Genomic DNA, 19044 nt, shown 5'->3' on the forward strand with positions numbered 1-19044 from the left:
GAAAACTTAAGAGACTGGCATATGTTTACCAAATATAGATCTTTGGAAACCAGCTCCTGTGCTCTTGTTTTTCTTCATTTTAGCCAGGCTATAAGTATTCCAAAAATATTCACAAGACATGAGGACATTAGTTCCAGGGTTGTCTTCAAAACTAAGTTTCAGTCTTTGGTATTAAATCAATACGAGTATAAGTGGCATTTAAAAATCTCGGTTAATTGTCCCTCTGGTACAATTGCCACTTTTAGTGCACACTTGCACATTAATCTCTATGTTTAACCAAACTGAGGGAGTAAAGTATCATAAATTCTTTTCATTAATAAAATTCATACAATAAATGAGCCATCTTTTTGTACCATGCATAAGTAGTCTGGAAACTGTGTGTTACTGAATAAACTAGACACAGGCATATGGTGTCCTAGGACTGGCATTAAGAATGTATTTTATTTATGGCAGAAACTTTTCTAGGAATCTGTTTAAAATAACCTCTCAGGTTTTATCTACCTATAAAAAAAATAACTAGTTTTACCTTTAGAAAAATCTTTTTTCTCTTTGAAAATGAACACACTAGCCAATTGTTGCATTTTCCTCAAACTAATGAAGACTATTTAAGAGATTAAGAACTCTCATATCTTAATTCTATTAGTTTCTTAAGACTTAAATGCCAAGTAAAAATTAATGAAACCAAAAGAGAATTTCTAACATGCAATTTTTCTTTGAAAAGTAAACTTCCACTCAGTTAAATTTATGTAGGCATGAGTTAAAACGAGCCCAGAATTATCTTTTCTCAATTTGATTTTCCTAGAGCAAAATTACATTCACCTTATTATTCTAGTCTCAGATATTCAGACTTTTTTCTTCAGTTCTATTTGCTGACAGCTTGGCTGCAATTCTTAACTATCAAGCTCATATGTTTTCTGTAATTAAGACATATTCCACCTAACAGTCACAAGTCATCTGCTTAAGATAGTCGGGAGGGCTAGAAGCAAAATTCAGCTTACCAAGTATCAAGCTGTTTCAACCCTTCAAATAAAGCATGTTTTTTCTCGCCTTTGTTGAGGCCACAACACTAGTGGTTCTTGTTGCCTGGGATTCTATACAAATTTCAGGCCTCTTTAGAAGTCTTGCTGTTCTATTTCCTGGACCAACCCTCACATATTCTCCATTTTCTCTATCATAGCATCTACCAGTCATATTGTAATTTCCCTACTTTATCACTGAGTAGGTGTCCATAGCATCTTAGTGCCCAGGATGCATTTATTCAGTACATACTTGAAAGTTAACTCCCCCATCTTCTCCTGATACACGAAGTGAAAGCCAATAACCTGAAACAACACTTTTCATGTTTTGCCGAAGTCACATAAAAAACTATGAAAATATACAGATGGTGTGGGGCCTGAAAACATACCTGATGACTTTTGAGAATCTATAAATTCAACAGTCAATTGTACTACAGAAAAATAGTATAACACTTTGGGCGATTTTAACTGGATATAACCCAGACAAATACAACAATTGATATCTGTCAAGTCTTCATTCTAGTATACATCCACTGTTTTAGAGTACTTTTACAGACCCCACATGTAAAATTACTTGCCAGAAGGGTTTGCTAACAAAATTCTGCATATTTTAATCTGCATAGAATCTCCTGAAACTTAAAACTAGTTTATACTTTGCTCCTTATTCAAAAAGGATTAGAATAAGTATCACTGAACACACTGACGTGAATGTCTACAGTTCTTCAATTATGAGAACCTTAGAACTGCAAACAAAACTGGGGCATCTGGGTGGCCCATGAGTGTCCAACTCTGGATTTAGGCTCAGGTCATGCTCTCATAGTTGTGAGATCAAGTCCTGCTTGAAGCTCACTTAAGATTCTCACTCTCCCTCTGCCCCTCCCCTGCTCACACGCACAGTTTCTCCCTCTTTGAAAAAAGAACTACAAAACTGTTTTATAGGTAAGTAATTTGAATTTTTTCATAATGGTTGTTTAGAATTATTTAAGCAGTATCAGGAACCTGAATAAAGATTTCAGTATTCAATGACACAGACTAGAGATGTACTCATAGTTCTTAAATTTCTAAGTCCAATAAACCTTAAATTACAAATAACTGGAAATGTTGGTCCAGTTTCAATAAATACGATTTTCCCACTAACTACAGGAGTCAAGATCCTCTTTCATGATTTTTTAAAAAGATCACTAAATATCATTGTGCCCGTCTGGCTTCAATATTTCATTTTTACTTTTTCATTAAGTTTTTTTCATAATTTAAAATACAGGAAAACCTTGGTTTGTGAGCACAATTCATTCTGGAAACATGCTCGTAATCCAAAGCACTCGTGTATCAAAGCGAATTTTTTTAAAATATTTATTTTTGAGAGAGACAGACAGCGTGAGCAGGGGAGGGGCAGAGAGACAGGGAGACACAGAATCTGAAGCAGGCTCCAGGCTCTGAGCTGTCAGCACAGAGCCCAATGCAGGGCTCAAACCCACGAACTGTGTGAGATCATGACCTGAGCCAAAGTCAGAAGCCTAACCCACTGAGCCACTCAGGCAGCCCCTCAAAATGAATTTTAAGAACCACTGGCTCAGCTGTGATCATGTGATGTTCAGCATCATGTAGTAGTCATATTGCAAGACATCACTCATTTATCAACTTTATTAGAAATGTTTATTAGAAATGTTTGCTCACTTTGCGGAACACTTGCAGAACTTACCCGCAATCCAAGGTTTTTACTGTCTTTTAAAGATTTCCCCTCCAAAAAAACCCACAATGAATAAAATAGTCTATCCTGTCAGAATACTTATTTTGCAAGACTTCTACATTTCTATAATTCAATATTCTTTACTAAATCTTAAATTCTGACCTTAAGAAAATTCCATCCCAGGGTGGCCTGGGTGGCTCAGTTCATTTAGTGTCTGACTCTTGATTTCAGCTCAGGTCATGATCTAAGGGTTGTGGGACTGAGCCCAGCATCAGGCTGAGTGTGGAAGCCTGCTTAAGATTTCTTTTCCTCCCTTTGCCCTTCTCCCCAACTCACGTGCATGCACATGCTCTAAAATTTAAAAAAGGATTTAAAGAATATTCCATCCTAATAAAACTCACAATTGCTCAATAAGAACTAGAAGGTAAAACGTATTGTTCTCATATTAATGTTGAATATAAAGTTTTAAATGAGTTCTTATAAATTAAAAAGTCCAGAATTACTAAGATTTACTGTGTTCAGAAGTCCTTTCTGCTACTTGAAATTAGACCCAAATATGTATTGCTAATTTTTTTTTACACTGTGAAGAGTAACAAACAACAAAGTAAGATTTTACAAATTGTAAGATGAAGCTGGATTTAGGCTTCATGGAAGCTATTGTACCGTGCTTCTTCAAAAACATTTCTAACAACTGTATGTGGTTGTGAGTGGCTATACATTATCTATTTTTTTCAAGGGACTAGGAGCCCAGAACCAGGAATTAGAATACTTGACTGGAAGCCCCTTTCCCACTTACTTAAACATTAATTTTGTTGATCCTAAATCCAGTAAAGCTGACCATCTGAAAAAAAAGGAAGGATAATACATACCTACCTCAAAAGGTAAACTGTGATTAATCAGATATCCCATATAAAGTACTGAACACAGTACCAGAATATGTTAAAGGACCCATAAATCTGAGCTATTCTCGTTGGGGCCAATAATCAGAATATCGAAGGAAAAATTCACTATCAACAAGATACAACTGAAAATCAACAACGGATTTTTAAAATGGAACCTGAACTTTTTCCTTCTAAAAATTTTAAGAAAAATCTTTTACCTATAAAATATCTTCCTCATTTACTTTTTTCCTTTACATAGTGTCCATACCGAATATTGTTTTCCATAAAATTTAGTTTTTGTAGATCTACAATGAAAACGTAACATAATTGAAAAAACATTTGCTTACTTTTAAGAACTCAATTCAATTCCATGCATATTTCAGACTATAATCTTTAAGTTACTGCAAATGTATTTAAACTTAAAATAAATTGCCTCTTGGGGCACCTGGGTGGCTCAGTCGGTTAAGCGTACAACTTCAGCTCAGGTCATGATCTCACGGCTTGTGGGTTTGAGCCCTGCGTTGGGCTCTGTGCTGACAGCTTAAAGCCTGCAGCCTGCTTTAGATTCTGTGTCTCCCACTCTGCCCCAGCCCCGCTTGTGCTCTGTCTCTCTCAAAAATAAATATTTAAAAAAAAATTTTTTTTAAAGTTGCCTCTTAGTGGTAAATAAAAAAATTCCCACCTACTCCTTAACATTAAACAGTTCTGGGGGCCCCTGGGTGGCTCAGTCAGTTGAGCATCTGACTTTGGCTTAGGTCATGATCTCACAGTTCCTGAGTTGGGAGCCCCATGTTGGACTCTGTGCTGACAGCTCCGAGCCTGGAGCCTGCTTCAGATTCTGTGTCTCCCTCTCTCTCTGCCCCTCCTCTACTCATGCCCGCTCTCTCTCTCTAAAAATAAATAAACATAATAAACATAAATAATATAAAAACATAAAATAAACAAACAAACAAAATAATAATAAACATAGTAATAAACATAAAACATAATAAACATAAAAATATTTTTTTTTTAAATTACAACAGTTCTAAAGACAATTCTTGTCCGGAATGGTTAATGGGACTTTTCCATTTATATACAGATTACTGGAAACAACACTTGGATTCACATTAGTTTTTCCTATTCACGTGAGGAAGGGATAAGAGTGAGAAATAATATAAAATCTAAAATTTTACTTAAAACACAAAGCACAGCAGAAAAAGGACCATAAGGGCATAAAATTCAAATGATCTCATCCATCACAGAAATGGAGAATTTTAGTAACAATGAATCTGGGACAGTTGAAAAATGTAAACATGAGCTGCATATTAAATTATATTAGAACACCAAGGTTCCTTTTCAGTATAATGGTTATTGTGGTTATGTAGGACAATATATAAACAAGATAAAGCATGTATGGCAAAACATAACATTCAGTCAAGGAAGAAGGTATATAGGTATTTACTATAATATTCATGCTATTCTTTCAACTTTTCAGTTTCAAAATTTTCATAATAAACATTTGAAAAGCAGGGAGGTGCCTGGCTGGGTCAGTTGACTCTTGATGTCAGGGTATGAGTTCAAGCCCCCCCTTGGGAATGGAATCTACTTAAAGAAACTAAAAAACAAAAATGGCTTGCCTAAGATGACAGGAATTCAATAGAAGAGCTTAAAGTATAAAATCCTAGGTCACCAGATTTCAAATTCTGGGCCATTCTTATTCCTCCATACTACCCTTTATAATCTGCAGATTTCCTGCATTTCTTTCAAGAAACTACCAATTCTTCAAATATATCTTTCCTGCACTAATCAAAAACTGATGCTACTGCTGCAGTAAAAGAATTCTGCTGTTGAGACACATGGCAAATAACCCCCTTTCCGCTATTAAAAGGATATCACAGACACTTATATAAATAAATTCTTTGGACTTGGAATGTCTGTTCTTTAATTATAAATCTCACTTTCTGTTAACTCAGGAAATTCAAATTTAATCAAACAGCCTGCTTTTAGGAAAATACCACTACCATGGTGTAAGCGATCTTTAATTGCTAGTAGAGAAATTATTTCCTTTAAAGTGGTAACTTTCTAATTTGTGCCTCAGGCAGCAACGAAATTATTTAAGTACTTTAAAGATACAGCATTTGCAAATACAGTATTTATCTAGATGATTTTCCCCCTTACTTTCCAACCTGTTTTAAAGCCAAAGACCTAATGATTTTTTTTAAATATAAAATTATTTGAAATAATTTGCCATTTGGCCAGCTAATAAATCAATAAAAGACACTCATTTCCTATGGCCTCCAGCAGTTCTTATAAAAATATAGAACTAGTTAAGTTTCTATAAACCTAATGAGTCAAGGAAATGTTATCTTTCCCCTATGTGATTTATGATAGAATTTAAAGGCATTACTAATAGAGTATACGATCTGGAAAACTTGCTCCTATCATAAACCACTGAAATCGTATAAATCATCACCTTTCTAACAACCCTTACTACTACTAACCTGTTTAAAATGTGGAAGGAAAGAAAAGCTACTACTTTCCAGTAGTCTTCAAATACAAAAAGGCTTAAGTTTGAGTCATCAATATAGAGTACATATTTACAACACTCAACGATAAACATACCAAAAAAACTAGGTAATGTCAAAAAAAAATCAATGATTCCTGCAAGAATTGTTAACAATTTCAAAATGGGGTAACTGTTTAATGAGAAATAGGATTTTTACAGTTGCAAAGTATCTCATTGTTTTATTAATTATGAAAGCAGTAATAGTGACTACACAGTGGAGAAAATGGGCACCAATGACATCACCAATAAGGGGTAAATAAACATCATGTGCCTCTGGATGAGAGAGTGAGAACACACACATCATTTGCAGCTTTTCAGCTAATATGTATATTTCCTGAATGAGGAAATATCAAACTTAAAGCTGAGGAACTGTTCAACATCAAAGGAGGCTAAAGAGGAATGGCAACTATGTACAACTTTGGATTAGATACCACTAATTTAGAAGAAAACTGCTATAATACACTGAAAATACACTGAAACTGTATGTTAAACTAAAATTTAAATTAAAATAATAAAAAAATTAAATGGAAAAAAAAATACACCAAAGTATAAAGGTTGTGATGTATGCAATCCAATCTCCTATGGTTCAGGAAAATATAGAATTGATAAAGTGTATGTGAAATCTTAAAAGCTGGCCAATCAGGGTAAAGCATATATAAATTCTTTGCATTGTTCTTGCAACTCTAAGTTTAAAACATTTTTTAAAAATGCAAAAATGTCAGTTTATTACCCATAAAAGCTCTAACTTGCTATTCAACCCATAAGAAAGCAGATTATAAACCATGTGGTCCCCAGTGGTTGGCATACAATCTGAATCTTCAACTCTAAATAATCCAAATAGTGATGCTTTAAGCATTTCTCATCTACTAACATATCCTAATTAAGAGAAGCACAAAACCTCAAAAATTCACTTATTAAACAAGTTAAAGGATTAATAATAGTAATAATAATGGTAGATGAGGGGATTAAATGTACAGGGGCAGATGGCTGGCTCAGTCAGGAGAGCATGCGACTCTTGATCTTGGAGTCATTAGTTCAAGCCCCACGTTGGGTACAGAAATAAACAAAGCTTTAAAAGATAAAATTGGGGTGCTTAGGTGGCTCAGTTGGTTAAGCATCTGGACCCCATTATCTCATGGTTCGTGGGTTCAAGCCCCGCATCAGGCTTTGTCCTGTAAGTATGGAACCTGTTTAGGATTCTCTTCCTCTACAATTCCCACCCCCCCCCCCCATAAATGTACAGTGCAGGAAACAAAGTTTTTTGTTGACAATCTCCCCAAATACTTGTAAGCTCCCTCCTATGACAGTGTACATTTTCACAAGGTATTTCATCAAGGTAATGTTATTTTTGATATTTAAGTTTTATGAAATTTAGATATACTACTCCAGTTCTTCTACGAATATCACTGCTGCCAAAATTCTCAACTATCAGATGGAAATAAGTCAACTCTCCTAAGGACAGGTATCAACCAGAAATACTAAAATCACCATTTGTTAAAAGCCGTATTTGATTTAAAAGCTATCAAAACACACTAAGGGAGACATTTTTTTTTTAAATAAGGAAACAAGAGTTAAAAATGGTTGAGAAACACTGCACTCCTCTGTGGGGTGAAAAATTCAGAAACCGGACTACAGAAATAGCTAGGAATAATGACTGGTTCTTTGTTAAAACACTCCATCATCTCCCATCTCCCAAAAGAATGAGTAGTACTTACATATATTCAAGTGCTAACTAAATGAATGGATGGTTAGCTAATAATCTGAAAAGAAGATGTGGTATTCATGTTTAAAGACTCTCTCAAGAGTTAAGGGTGGGGCACCTGGGTGGCTCAGTCAGGCAAGCATGAGTTTGGCTCAGGTCACAATCTCACAGATCTTGAGCTGAAGCCCTGCACTGGGCTCTCTGCTGTCAGCGCAGAGCCCATTTGGGGTCCTCAGTCTCCCTCTCTCTCTGCCCCTCCCCAGCTCACACTCTTCTCTCCGTCTCAAAAATAAACATTTAAAATAAAAGGAGTTAAGGGTTAGTTATCAAAAAAAGCTGCAGTAATTTTAAGCCATATTTTCCGGTTTAAGTGGTCCTTCCTGAATACATGACACTCTTATTTGCTACTTAAGTAATTACATTGTGTTTTTTGTTTTTTTTTTTAAGTTTCCAGGACTAGAAAATTGTGTTTCAAACCCAGGAATTAAGTCAGCAACTAAAAAACTGTCAATGTTCAATAACACTACCATTATCCTGATCGCAGATCTAAGAAACAGTCACCACACTGTTAGGAATACTACTAAGCACACAATGCATGCTTCTAAGATTACTTCTAGATTGATTATATATTGAGTGATCTATCACAGTGTAGTCAAAAAAGCCAGGAGACTAATAACTTCATAATCCAGGCAAATAAAGGTAGTATTCTGTGAGATATGAAATATACTCACAGCAACAAGACTCCTTTATTGTCTTTTAAAGCCTCAACTCCAAAACTAGTTGCCAGAAACACCGAACAGTAAGTTTCCATGTGCCCATTCTGCGGAGATGGAGTCGGCATTAATGGTATGCTAATTGCCAAGCTTGCAGGTTTTAAAAGCTTCCCAGGTGATCCCATAGCACTATAGTTTCTAAACTTTGATTCTAAGGTAAAAAAAAAATTAAAATTAAAAAAATAAATTAAAAAATTAAAAAAAGCGGGGGGGGAGGGGCACCTGACTTCACCTCAGGTCATGATCTTGCGGTCTGTGTGGTTTTGAGCCCCGTGTTGGACTCTGTGCTGACAGCTCAGAGCCTGGAGGCTGCTTCGGATTCTGTGTCTTCCTCTCTCTCAAAACTAAACATTAAAGAAAAATTTAAACTTTGATTCTAAGGGATAATATGTTGCTTTATGTCACTCACATATGAAGTGGCTAAATTAATTCACCTTCCCACTCTGAATTTCAGATTCAAACTTAATATCCTTGGGGCGCCTAGGTGGCTCAGTCAGTTAAGTGTCCAACTCTTGGTGTCAGCTCAGGCCATGATCTCATGGTTGTGAGTTTGAGCCCCACTCTGGACTCTGCACTTCCAGTGCAGAGCCTGCTTAGGATTCTCTGTCTCCCTCTCTCTCTGCCCCCAACCCACTTGTGCTCTCTCTCAAACTAAACCAAAAAAAAAAAAAAAAATTTAAACTTAAGGTCCTCTTTGGGTTTAAATATACAGCACTAGGAGGGGTGCCTGGGTGGCTCAGTCATTTAAGCATCTGACTCGATTTTAGCTCAGGTCATGATCTCATGGTTCATTGAGTTCAAGCTCTATGTTGGGCTCTGCGTTGACAGTGCAGGGCCTGCTTGGGATTCTCTTTCCCTGTCTCGACTCCTCCCCTACTCATACTCTCAAAATAATACTTAAAAAATAAATATACAATACTTGTATATTCAGTTGTTGAATTTCAAGGAAACCATCATGGCAAAATGCTCAACACTCCGTTTTCTTAAAATTCAACATGAAAGGGGCGCCTGGGTGGCTCAGTCGGTTGAGCATCCGACTGACTCACGTCATGATCTCACGGTTTGTGAGTTCCAGCCCCACATCGGGCTGTGCTGATAGCTCAGAGCCTGGAGTCTGCTTCAGATTCTGTGTCTCCCTCTCTCTCTGGCCCTCCTCCACTCATGCTCTGTGTCTCTCTCTCAAAAATAAACAAACATTAAAATTCAACATGAAAAAGTTAAAAGAAAATGTCACCATAAAAGACCTTTTTTCTTATCACTGTGTGAGGTGATGGATGTTAACTAAACATTGTGGGTATCTTTTCACAGTATATACATTTATCAAATTGATATATTGCACACCTTAAACTTATGCAGTGTTATAGGTCATTTATATCTCCACACAACCAAAAGAGAAAAAAGACTTTCCCATATAGAAATATGTAGACAAAGACTTACAATAATGTTATCTGTATATGCTAGAGCTAAAATTTTGTATTTAAAAAAATGTCATAATGCAGTATCACATAAATAAATGTACTAGAAAGCTTAAAAATAGCTTTTGGGACAGTTATACTGGCCTTACATTTTGAAGTATTATTCCAAAACCACATGTCAATCCTTTCTTTGACATTAGATTTTTGTTTTTAGAACTATCACTTAACATTACCAAATACAAAATTTTTCTTTGGGGGGGGAGGGGTCTCCTAGCATACAAAATGGTAAAACTTACCCCATGTTATGCTTCCCTGAGCCTTAGAAAAGCCGTTTAGTTTCTCAACAAGTTGTATTCAAAGCAAATATTCACAATTTTGTTGGAACTGCTGTGGATTCTGAATATGTGGGGGAAAAAATTTATAGACTTCAATGTACCACACCATCATATTAACCACTACACCACCATATTAACCAACTGTTTTCCACTCCAAAGTTGCTGAGAGCAAAACTGTTTAGTAATAAAAATTAGTTCAAAAGAAAATTATTTACAGGAAGAAAAATGCATTCTTGTCCACATCTCGAAATACAGCTTTTAATAGACATCATCAGTATATTTTAGATATCTTCATTTCTTGGAAGTGCCTTGAATCAGACTCATTCAAAAAGGAACAGCTGTTTGCAAGTAGAAAGAACACACTAAACAAAATAAAAAACAATGAACCCATTAGAAAAAAACCGAGCCTTAGACTTTAAGATTTCTTTGTTTTTTAAAAGAGAAAGTCAATTAATTGCCACCTGGTTCCTTTATGCTCAAGTTAGAACCAAAAATGCCGAGCACCCTCAAAAGGCTTTTCTGTTAAGATTATTTCCAGTATGGAGGTTTCACTTCATAATATTATGAAGGGCTTATGTGTCTGTGTTTATTCATGGATGCCATATTGGAGCATAACTAATACCTCCCAGAATAGGGGAAGTGGGTCATATACCAAAATAATCCCCTAAGACCTTACTGATTACAATGCCCCATGATTTAAAAAAACAAACAAACCACTAAATATTAGGTATTATAATATTAAGTATTGTTATTCCATAAATGCCCAAGAAACTTAGGCTAGAGCATTACCCACAGGGAAACTTAAAACTACATGATCAAATAGCCCTTTTTGTTCCATAATAAATTTGAGAACGTGTGTACTTTTTTATTAAAATCTGGTCAGAGATGCCTTTTCCACATTTTCAGAATATACCATAAATCTTATTACACGCAATGAAGTAGAATATGAAGAAGCTATCTTAAAAATCTGAGTCTTCGCAAAGGAAAAAAGAGGACCATTATTTTTTTAATTTGTGTATCAGTGACTGCAGAGATTATAATTTTCCTTTATAAAGTGGAGAAATATAAATATACAGGCAATTAGGCTGATTAGTACAAGGTTTTGCTTGAAAATAAATCACTACATTTCACATAAAATACTAAATTATCTAAAGACAAAGAATAGAAAATAAGATTTTTTTAAAAAGAAATTTTATCTAAATTAGCTATGTCCTTTTGCAAAACAGTTTTATTATACAATGCCTGGGTGAAGAGAAAAGGCCTCAAGGAAAAAAAATGTATAGATCAAGTTAGTATCACTGACAAAACCTAAACATCTATGCTACAATAATGGAAGGGAATATGGACAGAATACGGTATTTCAGTAAAACCTGAAATAGAAGTTTACTAATAATAATAAACACACAAATATTTCCTTTGGTTTAAAAAATAGTATGTAATTATTCAAAGCACTTTCAGATATCTGATTACTCAGTTCTGTGTTTGCAAATCAGTCCTGTTTTCTTTTATACCCCTACACTACATTTATACATGCATTTAAGAAACTATAGATTAAAGAGCATGTTGCATTTTAGAGTACAATCTGAATAATCACACAGACATGGACCAACATTTATTACAAACAGGAAAAGAGCAGATCTATAAGAAAAGAGTACAGATGTTTTTAAAAAGAGACTGCAAGTTGAAGTATAGAAAAGAAATAATTTATATGATAATGCAATAATTTTATCTGCATTTAAAAAATCACATTGCTCAAAATATACAAAACATTATAACAACAGTAGTTTGAACTGCTACTTAGAGATATTAAAACAGTATCGACAGTGGAGAAGTTTATTTCAATTTAGGTCATTCATGTTCCATCCTGAGTTCACTTCCATTTTCCAAGAAGAAAGGTATTTTTTAAGAGTCATTTTTCCCAAGTAGAAAGGTTATTTTGAAAAACTGAAATGTATACTTTACAACCCATTTTAATAAGGATTCATGTTTTTAAAATCTTTTAAAATAAAAAGCCATCAATTCTCTATATACTTTTATTAAAGAATTACAGCTTTCACAGATAGCAAGATACATTGTTGCTATTACCAGCAGCATTACCTTCTTCATTTCTCCTTCAGCTACCAATAAAAACCATCATCCTTTTGTAGAAAAATTTCTTATGAATGTGGCCTAATTCAAAACAAATTACTCCTAACAGTAAAATATTGTAGCTTATGTGCTGTCACATTGATTACCTAGCTATATGAATAGCTACAGAAACCACAAAGGGAAAAACAACTTAAAGAATATGGCAAAACTATAAATTTTCTCAGTTTTGTGATATTTAGTAACCCTTTTAACCACCCTAAAAAGTGGGTATTTACAGAGCACTGAGGCTTTGACTGGTTATCCCACTTAACCTCTGGTGTTTCTACAGAATTAATATGTACAACACTCAAGTCATCTGGCTTAATTCTGAAATTATATAATTACAACAAATACACAGATATTGATTCTAAGTGCCCTTTCATTAGAACAAGAGAATTTATGTCCAACAGTTTCTATGCTTTAGCAAAAAATTAAAAGTGGGTAATGAATTAAGGATGATAGTTCAATAAAGCTCAAATTTTACACAAGTAGCTAGGTATTATAAATGCCACTGATATGAGAAAAGCTGATATACTTGCAAATACTGAAAATATCAGATTAGTGTCACTAACTCCTTTCCTAAAAATTATTTATATTATGCTCTCATTTGCAACTTATGTTTCAAATTTAAAAGCAAAAAAACAAAAACAAAAAACCCCAAAACCGAAAAACTCGTTTTTGCTACTTGTTCTTAGTAGGACTTACAACTTTCTCTGGGGAATCACATTATCTGTTGTTATTAATGATGCATGTATTTTCATTAGAAAAGTACTAAATGTATTTGGACTCACACACATTGGTTTAACTGACCATAAATAAACAAAACATAATTTTCCCGCCATGAAGTACTGAGTTACAACAAATGTATTAAAAAAACTTTATTTTCTTGAGAGTGCATACAAAATGTTATGTAAACACTGTTAGTATTACCTTTAAAGACATTCTAATTATTACTTCAGATTTTAATGTATTATAAAGAGGTTATGTGTCTCCTCCAGAAATATTAAAGGCCACACTGGGTGAAATGACCAAAGAAAACTTTAGCCTCTTACAGGCTAAACAAAGTACAAAATGTGAAAATAAAAAAATAAAGAGCAAATCAGGAAAAGAGAAAAACACAGCTCCGGGTATGCATTTCTAAATCAGCAATTTTAACATTTTAATTCCTAAACCAAAAATGTAAATTTTACAAAACACACATATATATATATATATATATATTCTTTACCATTTTTCTCAAAAGATGTTTTATACATACATTCATATTTATGTGTGTGTATGTGTGTGAAATAACTGCAAATCTTACCAATTAAATAAATCGGGCAACTGCTAGCAGCTCTGAAATATTAAATGAAATGAGCCTATTATTTAGACAATTTCAGCCTTGAAAGAACATCTGGTCCGTCTTAGAATTCTTTTTTATAATGCATTTCATATCTTTAGTTAGGAAATGGGAGAAACAGACTCATTCAGTTCCTACAGAATGGAGTATCCGCCAGTTTCAGTTTAACTTATAATAAAATGCACAAATACCTGAATATTTGAGAACTTTCTAAAACTAAAGTACTACTTCATTATATAAAAACTACTATGCATCAATTATGTTCATGTCTGATGAGTTTGCATATAAGTTAATGTGTTTGTAAAATCAAACCGGAATGTAGATCAAGTACAGGTGATCCAAAGTTCCTTGATTTAATGAGTATTACAAAGCAGCACTGGGTTCAGCACACTTCAGACAGGCCTATTCACTCACCTGGTGAATTCCATGTCAGTCTACTCTGATGATTAAATATATTAAGGAAAGAAATGGTCCCAAAGGGTAACTGATGAAACCTTAAAGTCTTGGGCCAAAACCACAACCAAACTCCATGTAAGGTACAATCTCTCTCACACATACAAACACACATACCACATACACAACCACACACAAAAAATTTAATACACACACACAATGTTCCTGTTATTGTCCAGTAATCTCCCCTCACCCCAAAGTAATATACTATAAACCATAGCACAAATACAGTAAGTACACTGTAGCCTCAATTTAAACTGGCTATTGGTTGGATCCATTATGAGGAACACATCACAGGTGACACTGTGTTGTGTTAAATTCTGTTTAGTACTGCTGATGACTAAAGCCCTTTAAACAGGTCCAAAACAGACCCATAGATCATCAAATTTCAGTTATCAGGGAGAACGTTAAGATGAGGCTGCAGTGTATTTGATTATGTTGAGAATTTATAACATTCAAAATAAGAATACTTCTTAGTATTATAAATTATAAAAAGAAATGGATAGAATTTTCAGCGTAATGTGGATATCAATTATTCCCATCTCACCCCTTCCATCCCATTAATTTATAATCTGAAAGATGATTACTTGGTGCTATTGTTATCGATACATTAATGCTTTATTATCATCTTGACTGCTAACCTCAGTTGTCAAAAATGAACATTTCCCTTCTAATCATAATCAAGAATGAGGCCCTTACTCTTTAAAATAAACATGCCTGACTTAAAATTTCAAGACAGTTAGAAAGCAAGGAAAAAAAAAATCAAAGTATCACTGGGTGAATTATGATTACACAAATTTGAATCACATTAGCTTATTCCCAAATAATGGAAACTTTATCCCCTTAAAAAACTTTAAATTACTGAAGTGCTTACATTTATTGACAAACCATGCATTTTCACAAAATTAAAACCTGAAACACTTTTTCACCTACATGTTTCACCACTCAATATACCCTATAAAACTAAGTTAACATTTCCATATTTTCTCATAGTACCATTCATATTAGTTTGTAAGTAGGAATAAAAAGAAAAATGAGTTCTAAATAAATGACACAGGAGGCAATAAATTGACACATGACAAGTAAATAAAAGGCTAAAGCACTCCAATACCATTGAAACTGTTTTAATGTTGTTGCAACTCCAAAATGCAACAATCATCAACTTGTAAAGACCCAAATTTCAAAAATTCACTTTAATTACTCCTTCATACCTATTTTACAAAATAAAGGCAAGAGACATTTAAATCCTCCTTGTCCTAGTTGTGCTATCTATGTTCCTAACTTGTTTTCTATCACACTAGTGTATGCTGCAATTCCCATCAGATGCTATATAAGAAAAAATAAAATAAAATATTAACCTCTGCTTCAATGTATAGTTTCCAGAATCTGCCAGAACTGGGGAACTGGGCAACAAGGCGTTCATAAGTCTTCCGTGCTTTGTCTATAGGTTGATTCTAAAATTGAAAACCAATAAACAGCATTTACAATGTTAGGATTATGAAAATATTATTTACTGCAGAACCAAGTAGTGTGATTGGACCCATAGAGAAGGAAATGTAATCCTATATCACTAAACCTGTGCCTCTCGAATGAGAATGCTCCAAGCGTCAAGGTCATATGGATTCTCTTCTAATTTCTTTTCAGCTTTCTTCACCTTCTCTGGGACATACTCAGCTGCCTGGGGGAAAGAAAAATAACAAACTGATGTTACTGTTTTAAAATTTTCATGCCTAAATTAATCCAAGCACAAGATTATCAGTCTCTAATATAAAAGCATAAAAATGTCCTCTTACAAAAGAGGCCTGCATTTTCTATAATCTATATTATGCTATCATAAGTCACCTGCATAAAAACAAAATCTAATGATCACATACTTTTAAAAAACATTTTAAAATTTAAACCCATTTTTCACATCAAATATTACACAGCAGCCATTCTCAAACTCTGTGGTCTTAAGACGGACCCCTTTTATACTCTTAAAAATTACTTAGTACGCCAAAGAGCATTTCGTTTATGTGATTACTTCAGTATTTACTATATTAGAAATTAAAATGGAAAAATGTTAAATATTTATTCACGTACAAATAATAAAATTATTTGCATGTTAACAAATACTTTTAAGAAAAATAAATTTAAAAATTCAGTCAATACCCTTGTATTAATGTATTTGCAAATCTGCTTAATGTCCAATTGTTCTAAATGTAGCTGGATTTTTATATCTGCTTCTGCATTCTATCTGTTGTGATAGCACATGTAAAAATTCCACTGTACTCTCATGAGAGATTAAGAGTGATAGGGCAAAAATGTCTTAGATTTATTATGAAACAGTACAAACTCACAGAATGAACCACTGAAAGTCTTAGGAATCCCTGGGGTCTGTGGACCAACTTTGAGAAACACTGCTATAGAGCATTCATCCTGAGCCACAAAAAGGAAAAGCATGAAATGACATGGAAATTTTATTTTTTTATTTGAGAGAGAGACAGAGACAGAGAGACGGAAGGGCGGAGCGGGGGAGGGAGAAGGAGAGAGGGAGAAAGAGAATCTTAAGCAGGCTCCACGTTCAGCATGGAGCCTGATACAAGGCTCAATCCATGCCCCTGGGATCACGATGTGAGTCAAAATCAAGGAGCAGGCATTCAACCAACTGAGTCACCCAGGTGCCCCTGGAAATTTTATTTTGATGTAAAGATTTTAAAAACAGGACTCACAAATGACTTATACAGCATCACTAAAACTATAAAAGAAACTTGCAATAAGAGATTTATAAGACTGTACTAAAATGTCTAGTGGTCATGTGTGGGTGATGGGTGGTAGTTTTATTTTTATTATAGAAATATAATCTTAAAAAAATTAATGCCTAAAATAGTAGCTAGCACCTGAAGCAAAAATACAACTACTTCTCAAATTGTTGTTCAGAATACTACTATGTACCACAAAAAGAAACTGATATTCAAATAAGTCAGATACATGTTAACCTATAAAAGTTTTGTCTTTTTGCAGGACTTCTTGAAATCTGTAATATGGCAATACACAATAATGTTCGAGACACACAGGGAAACACTGCCGCTAAGAGCTTTCTTTTTTCCTTTCTTCAGTGGCAATTAATATCTCATGGAAAATTACTGTCAAAACTCCATTTGGGAAAAAACACTTTAAATTATGAGTTTAGAAAACAAAATTACCAAGGAGAAATAATACTCTCTTCTTTGGAATAAATTATTTAGAAAGAAAAACATGTTTTAAAAGATTAATGTAAATTTATATCAAAATTATGATGTTTTACTAATATACAAGAGCTTCGTAAGCAGGCCAGCTTAAGAAGCTAAAACTGGAAAAATTTAATGAAGAGGACTACTGGCTCCAACCATATGTTATAACACAAAATGACAAGGCAAGTTTGGTAATGGTGACAAACCAATCACTGGTTCAAGATGATTAAGAAAGAGAATGATATATGGAAAATGAACAAAGGTGATATTTTAAATCAGAATGGTAGATTATTTAATGTACAGTGTTAGAATAACTGCAGTCAACTTTATCAAAATAAAGTTGAATTACTATTTTATCCTTTCTACCAAAGTAAATTTCAGATAGATCAAAGATTTAAACACAACAAAAAAAGAACTAGAGGAAAAAATAACTGAAATGTATCTGTGCATAGAAAAAACTTTTCCGGGGCGCCTGGGTGGCTCAGTCAGTTGAGCGTCCGACTTCGGCTCAGATCATGATCTCGGGTTCTTGAATCTCTTGAGGTTGAGCCCCACATGGGGCTACGTGCTGACAGCTCAGAGCCTAGAGCCTGCTGCGGATTCTGTGTCTCCCTCTCCCTCTGCCCCTCCCCTGCTCATGCTCGCTTGCGGGCTCTCTCTCTCTCAAAAATGAATGTTAAAAAAAAAGAAAAAGCTTTTTAGAAGCCTCTGAAGAGTAAACTTAATTCAGTGTAAATTTGTGCATGAAAAAGTATTACAAAGTCAAAAGACTAACCTAAAAAACATCCCAACTTATTTGGCATAGTACTAAATTTATTAACGTACAGTCAATAAAAGACCAGCAGCTCAGAAAGAAAATGGGCAACGTACTGAAACAGTTCCCAGAAAGAGAAGTTAACAATGACCTTTAAACACTCAAAAGAAATACCAATGTAAACCGTAAGACAGAGACCAAAGTGTTTTACAATCAACATTGCACTGGCAAGGGTATATAAAAACACATTCTCACATTGTTGGCAGGGGCAAGTAATCTGATCAAAATTTAACATGAATGTCTGACCCTGAATTCCACTCCTGGCAACTTCTACTGCACACATGCCCAAAGATGTGTACTAAATAAAGAGTCAAGTACTTGGCTCTTTGCTGTTACATAAAACTAGAAGTAATTTAAATAATCATGTATACAACAACTGGCTAAATATAGGAATTTGCAGTCACTAAAAAGAACAGAGCAAGACAAGTCTATAGATAGTAACATGGAACTATTACCATAATACTGCATCAAAAAAAATTGGAGGTGAGCTGGGGAGAGACAGACACACACACACTTACTTTACAATCTATATACTCTTCTACTGTTTAAATTTTTACTATTCACCTTAAAAGTATTTGCTCAGTGCTTAATATGTGCCACACATTGTTGACAGGACACTTGAGATACAACAAATAAAGACTTTTACTTTCAAAGGATTTATTTACTTCTTGAAAAAAAAATTAAAAAACTATCTTAAAACTAGGAGTGGGGCACCTGGGTGACTCAGTTAAGCACCTAA

The 19044-nt window shown here is 34.2% G+C and overlaps 1 protein-coding gene across 1 annotated transcript in view; it reads right to left on the bottom strand.

Moving 5' to 3' along the window:
* Positions 1 to 19044, bottom strand: part of CSTF3 (cleavage stimulation factor subunit 3) — a 72039-nt gene that overhangs the window by 41350 nt on the left and 11645 nt on the right. Inside the window, exons 2-3 of the mRNA XM_047070216.1 lie at positions 15856 to 15957; positions 15638 to 15733 (exon numbers count right to left, since the gene is read on the bottom strand). Of these exons, the coding sequence (XP_046926172.1) occupies positions 15638 to 15733; positions 15856 to 15957 (198 nt within the window). The remainder of the gene's footprint in view (positions 1 to 15637; positions 15734 to 15855; positions 15958 to 19044) is intronic.

This window comes from Lynx rufus, unplaced genomic scaffold (assembly GCF_022079265.1).
Source record: "Lynx rufus isolate CCGP_SWC_20201006 ecotype Redwood Valley unplaced genomic scaffold, mLynRuf1.p SCAF_9, whole genome shotgun sequence".
NCBI lineage: Eukaryota > Metazoa > Chordata > Mammalia > Carnivora > Felidae > Lynx > Lynx rufus.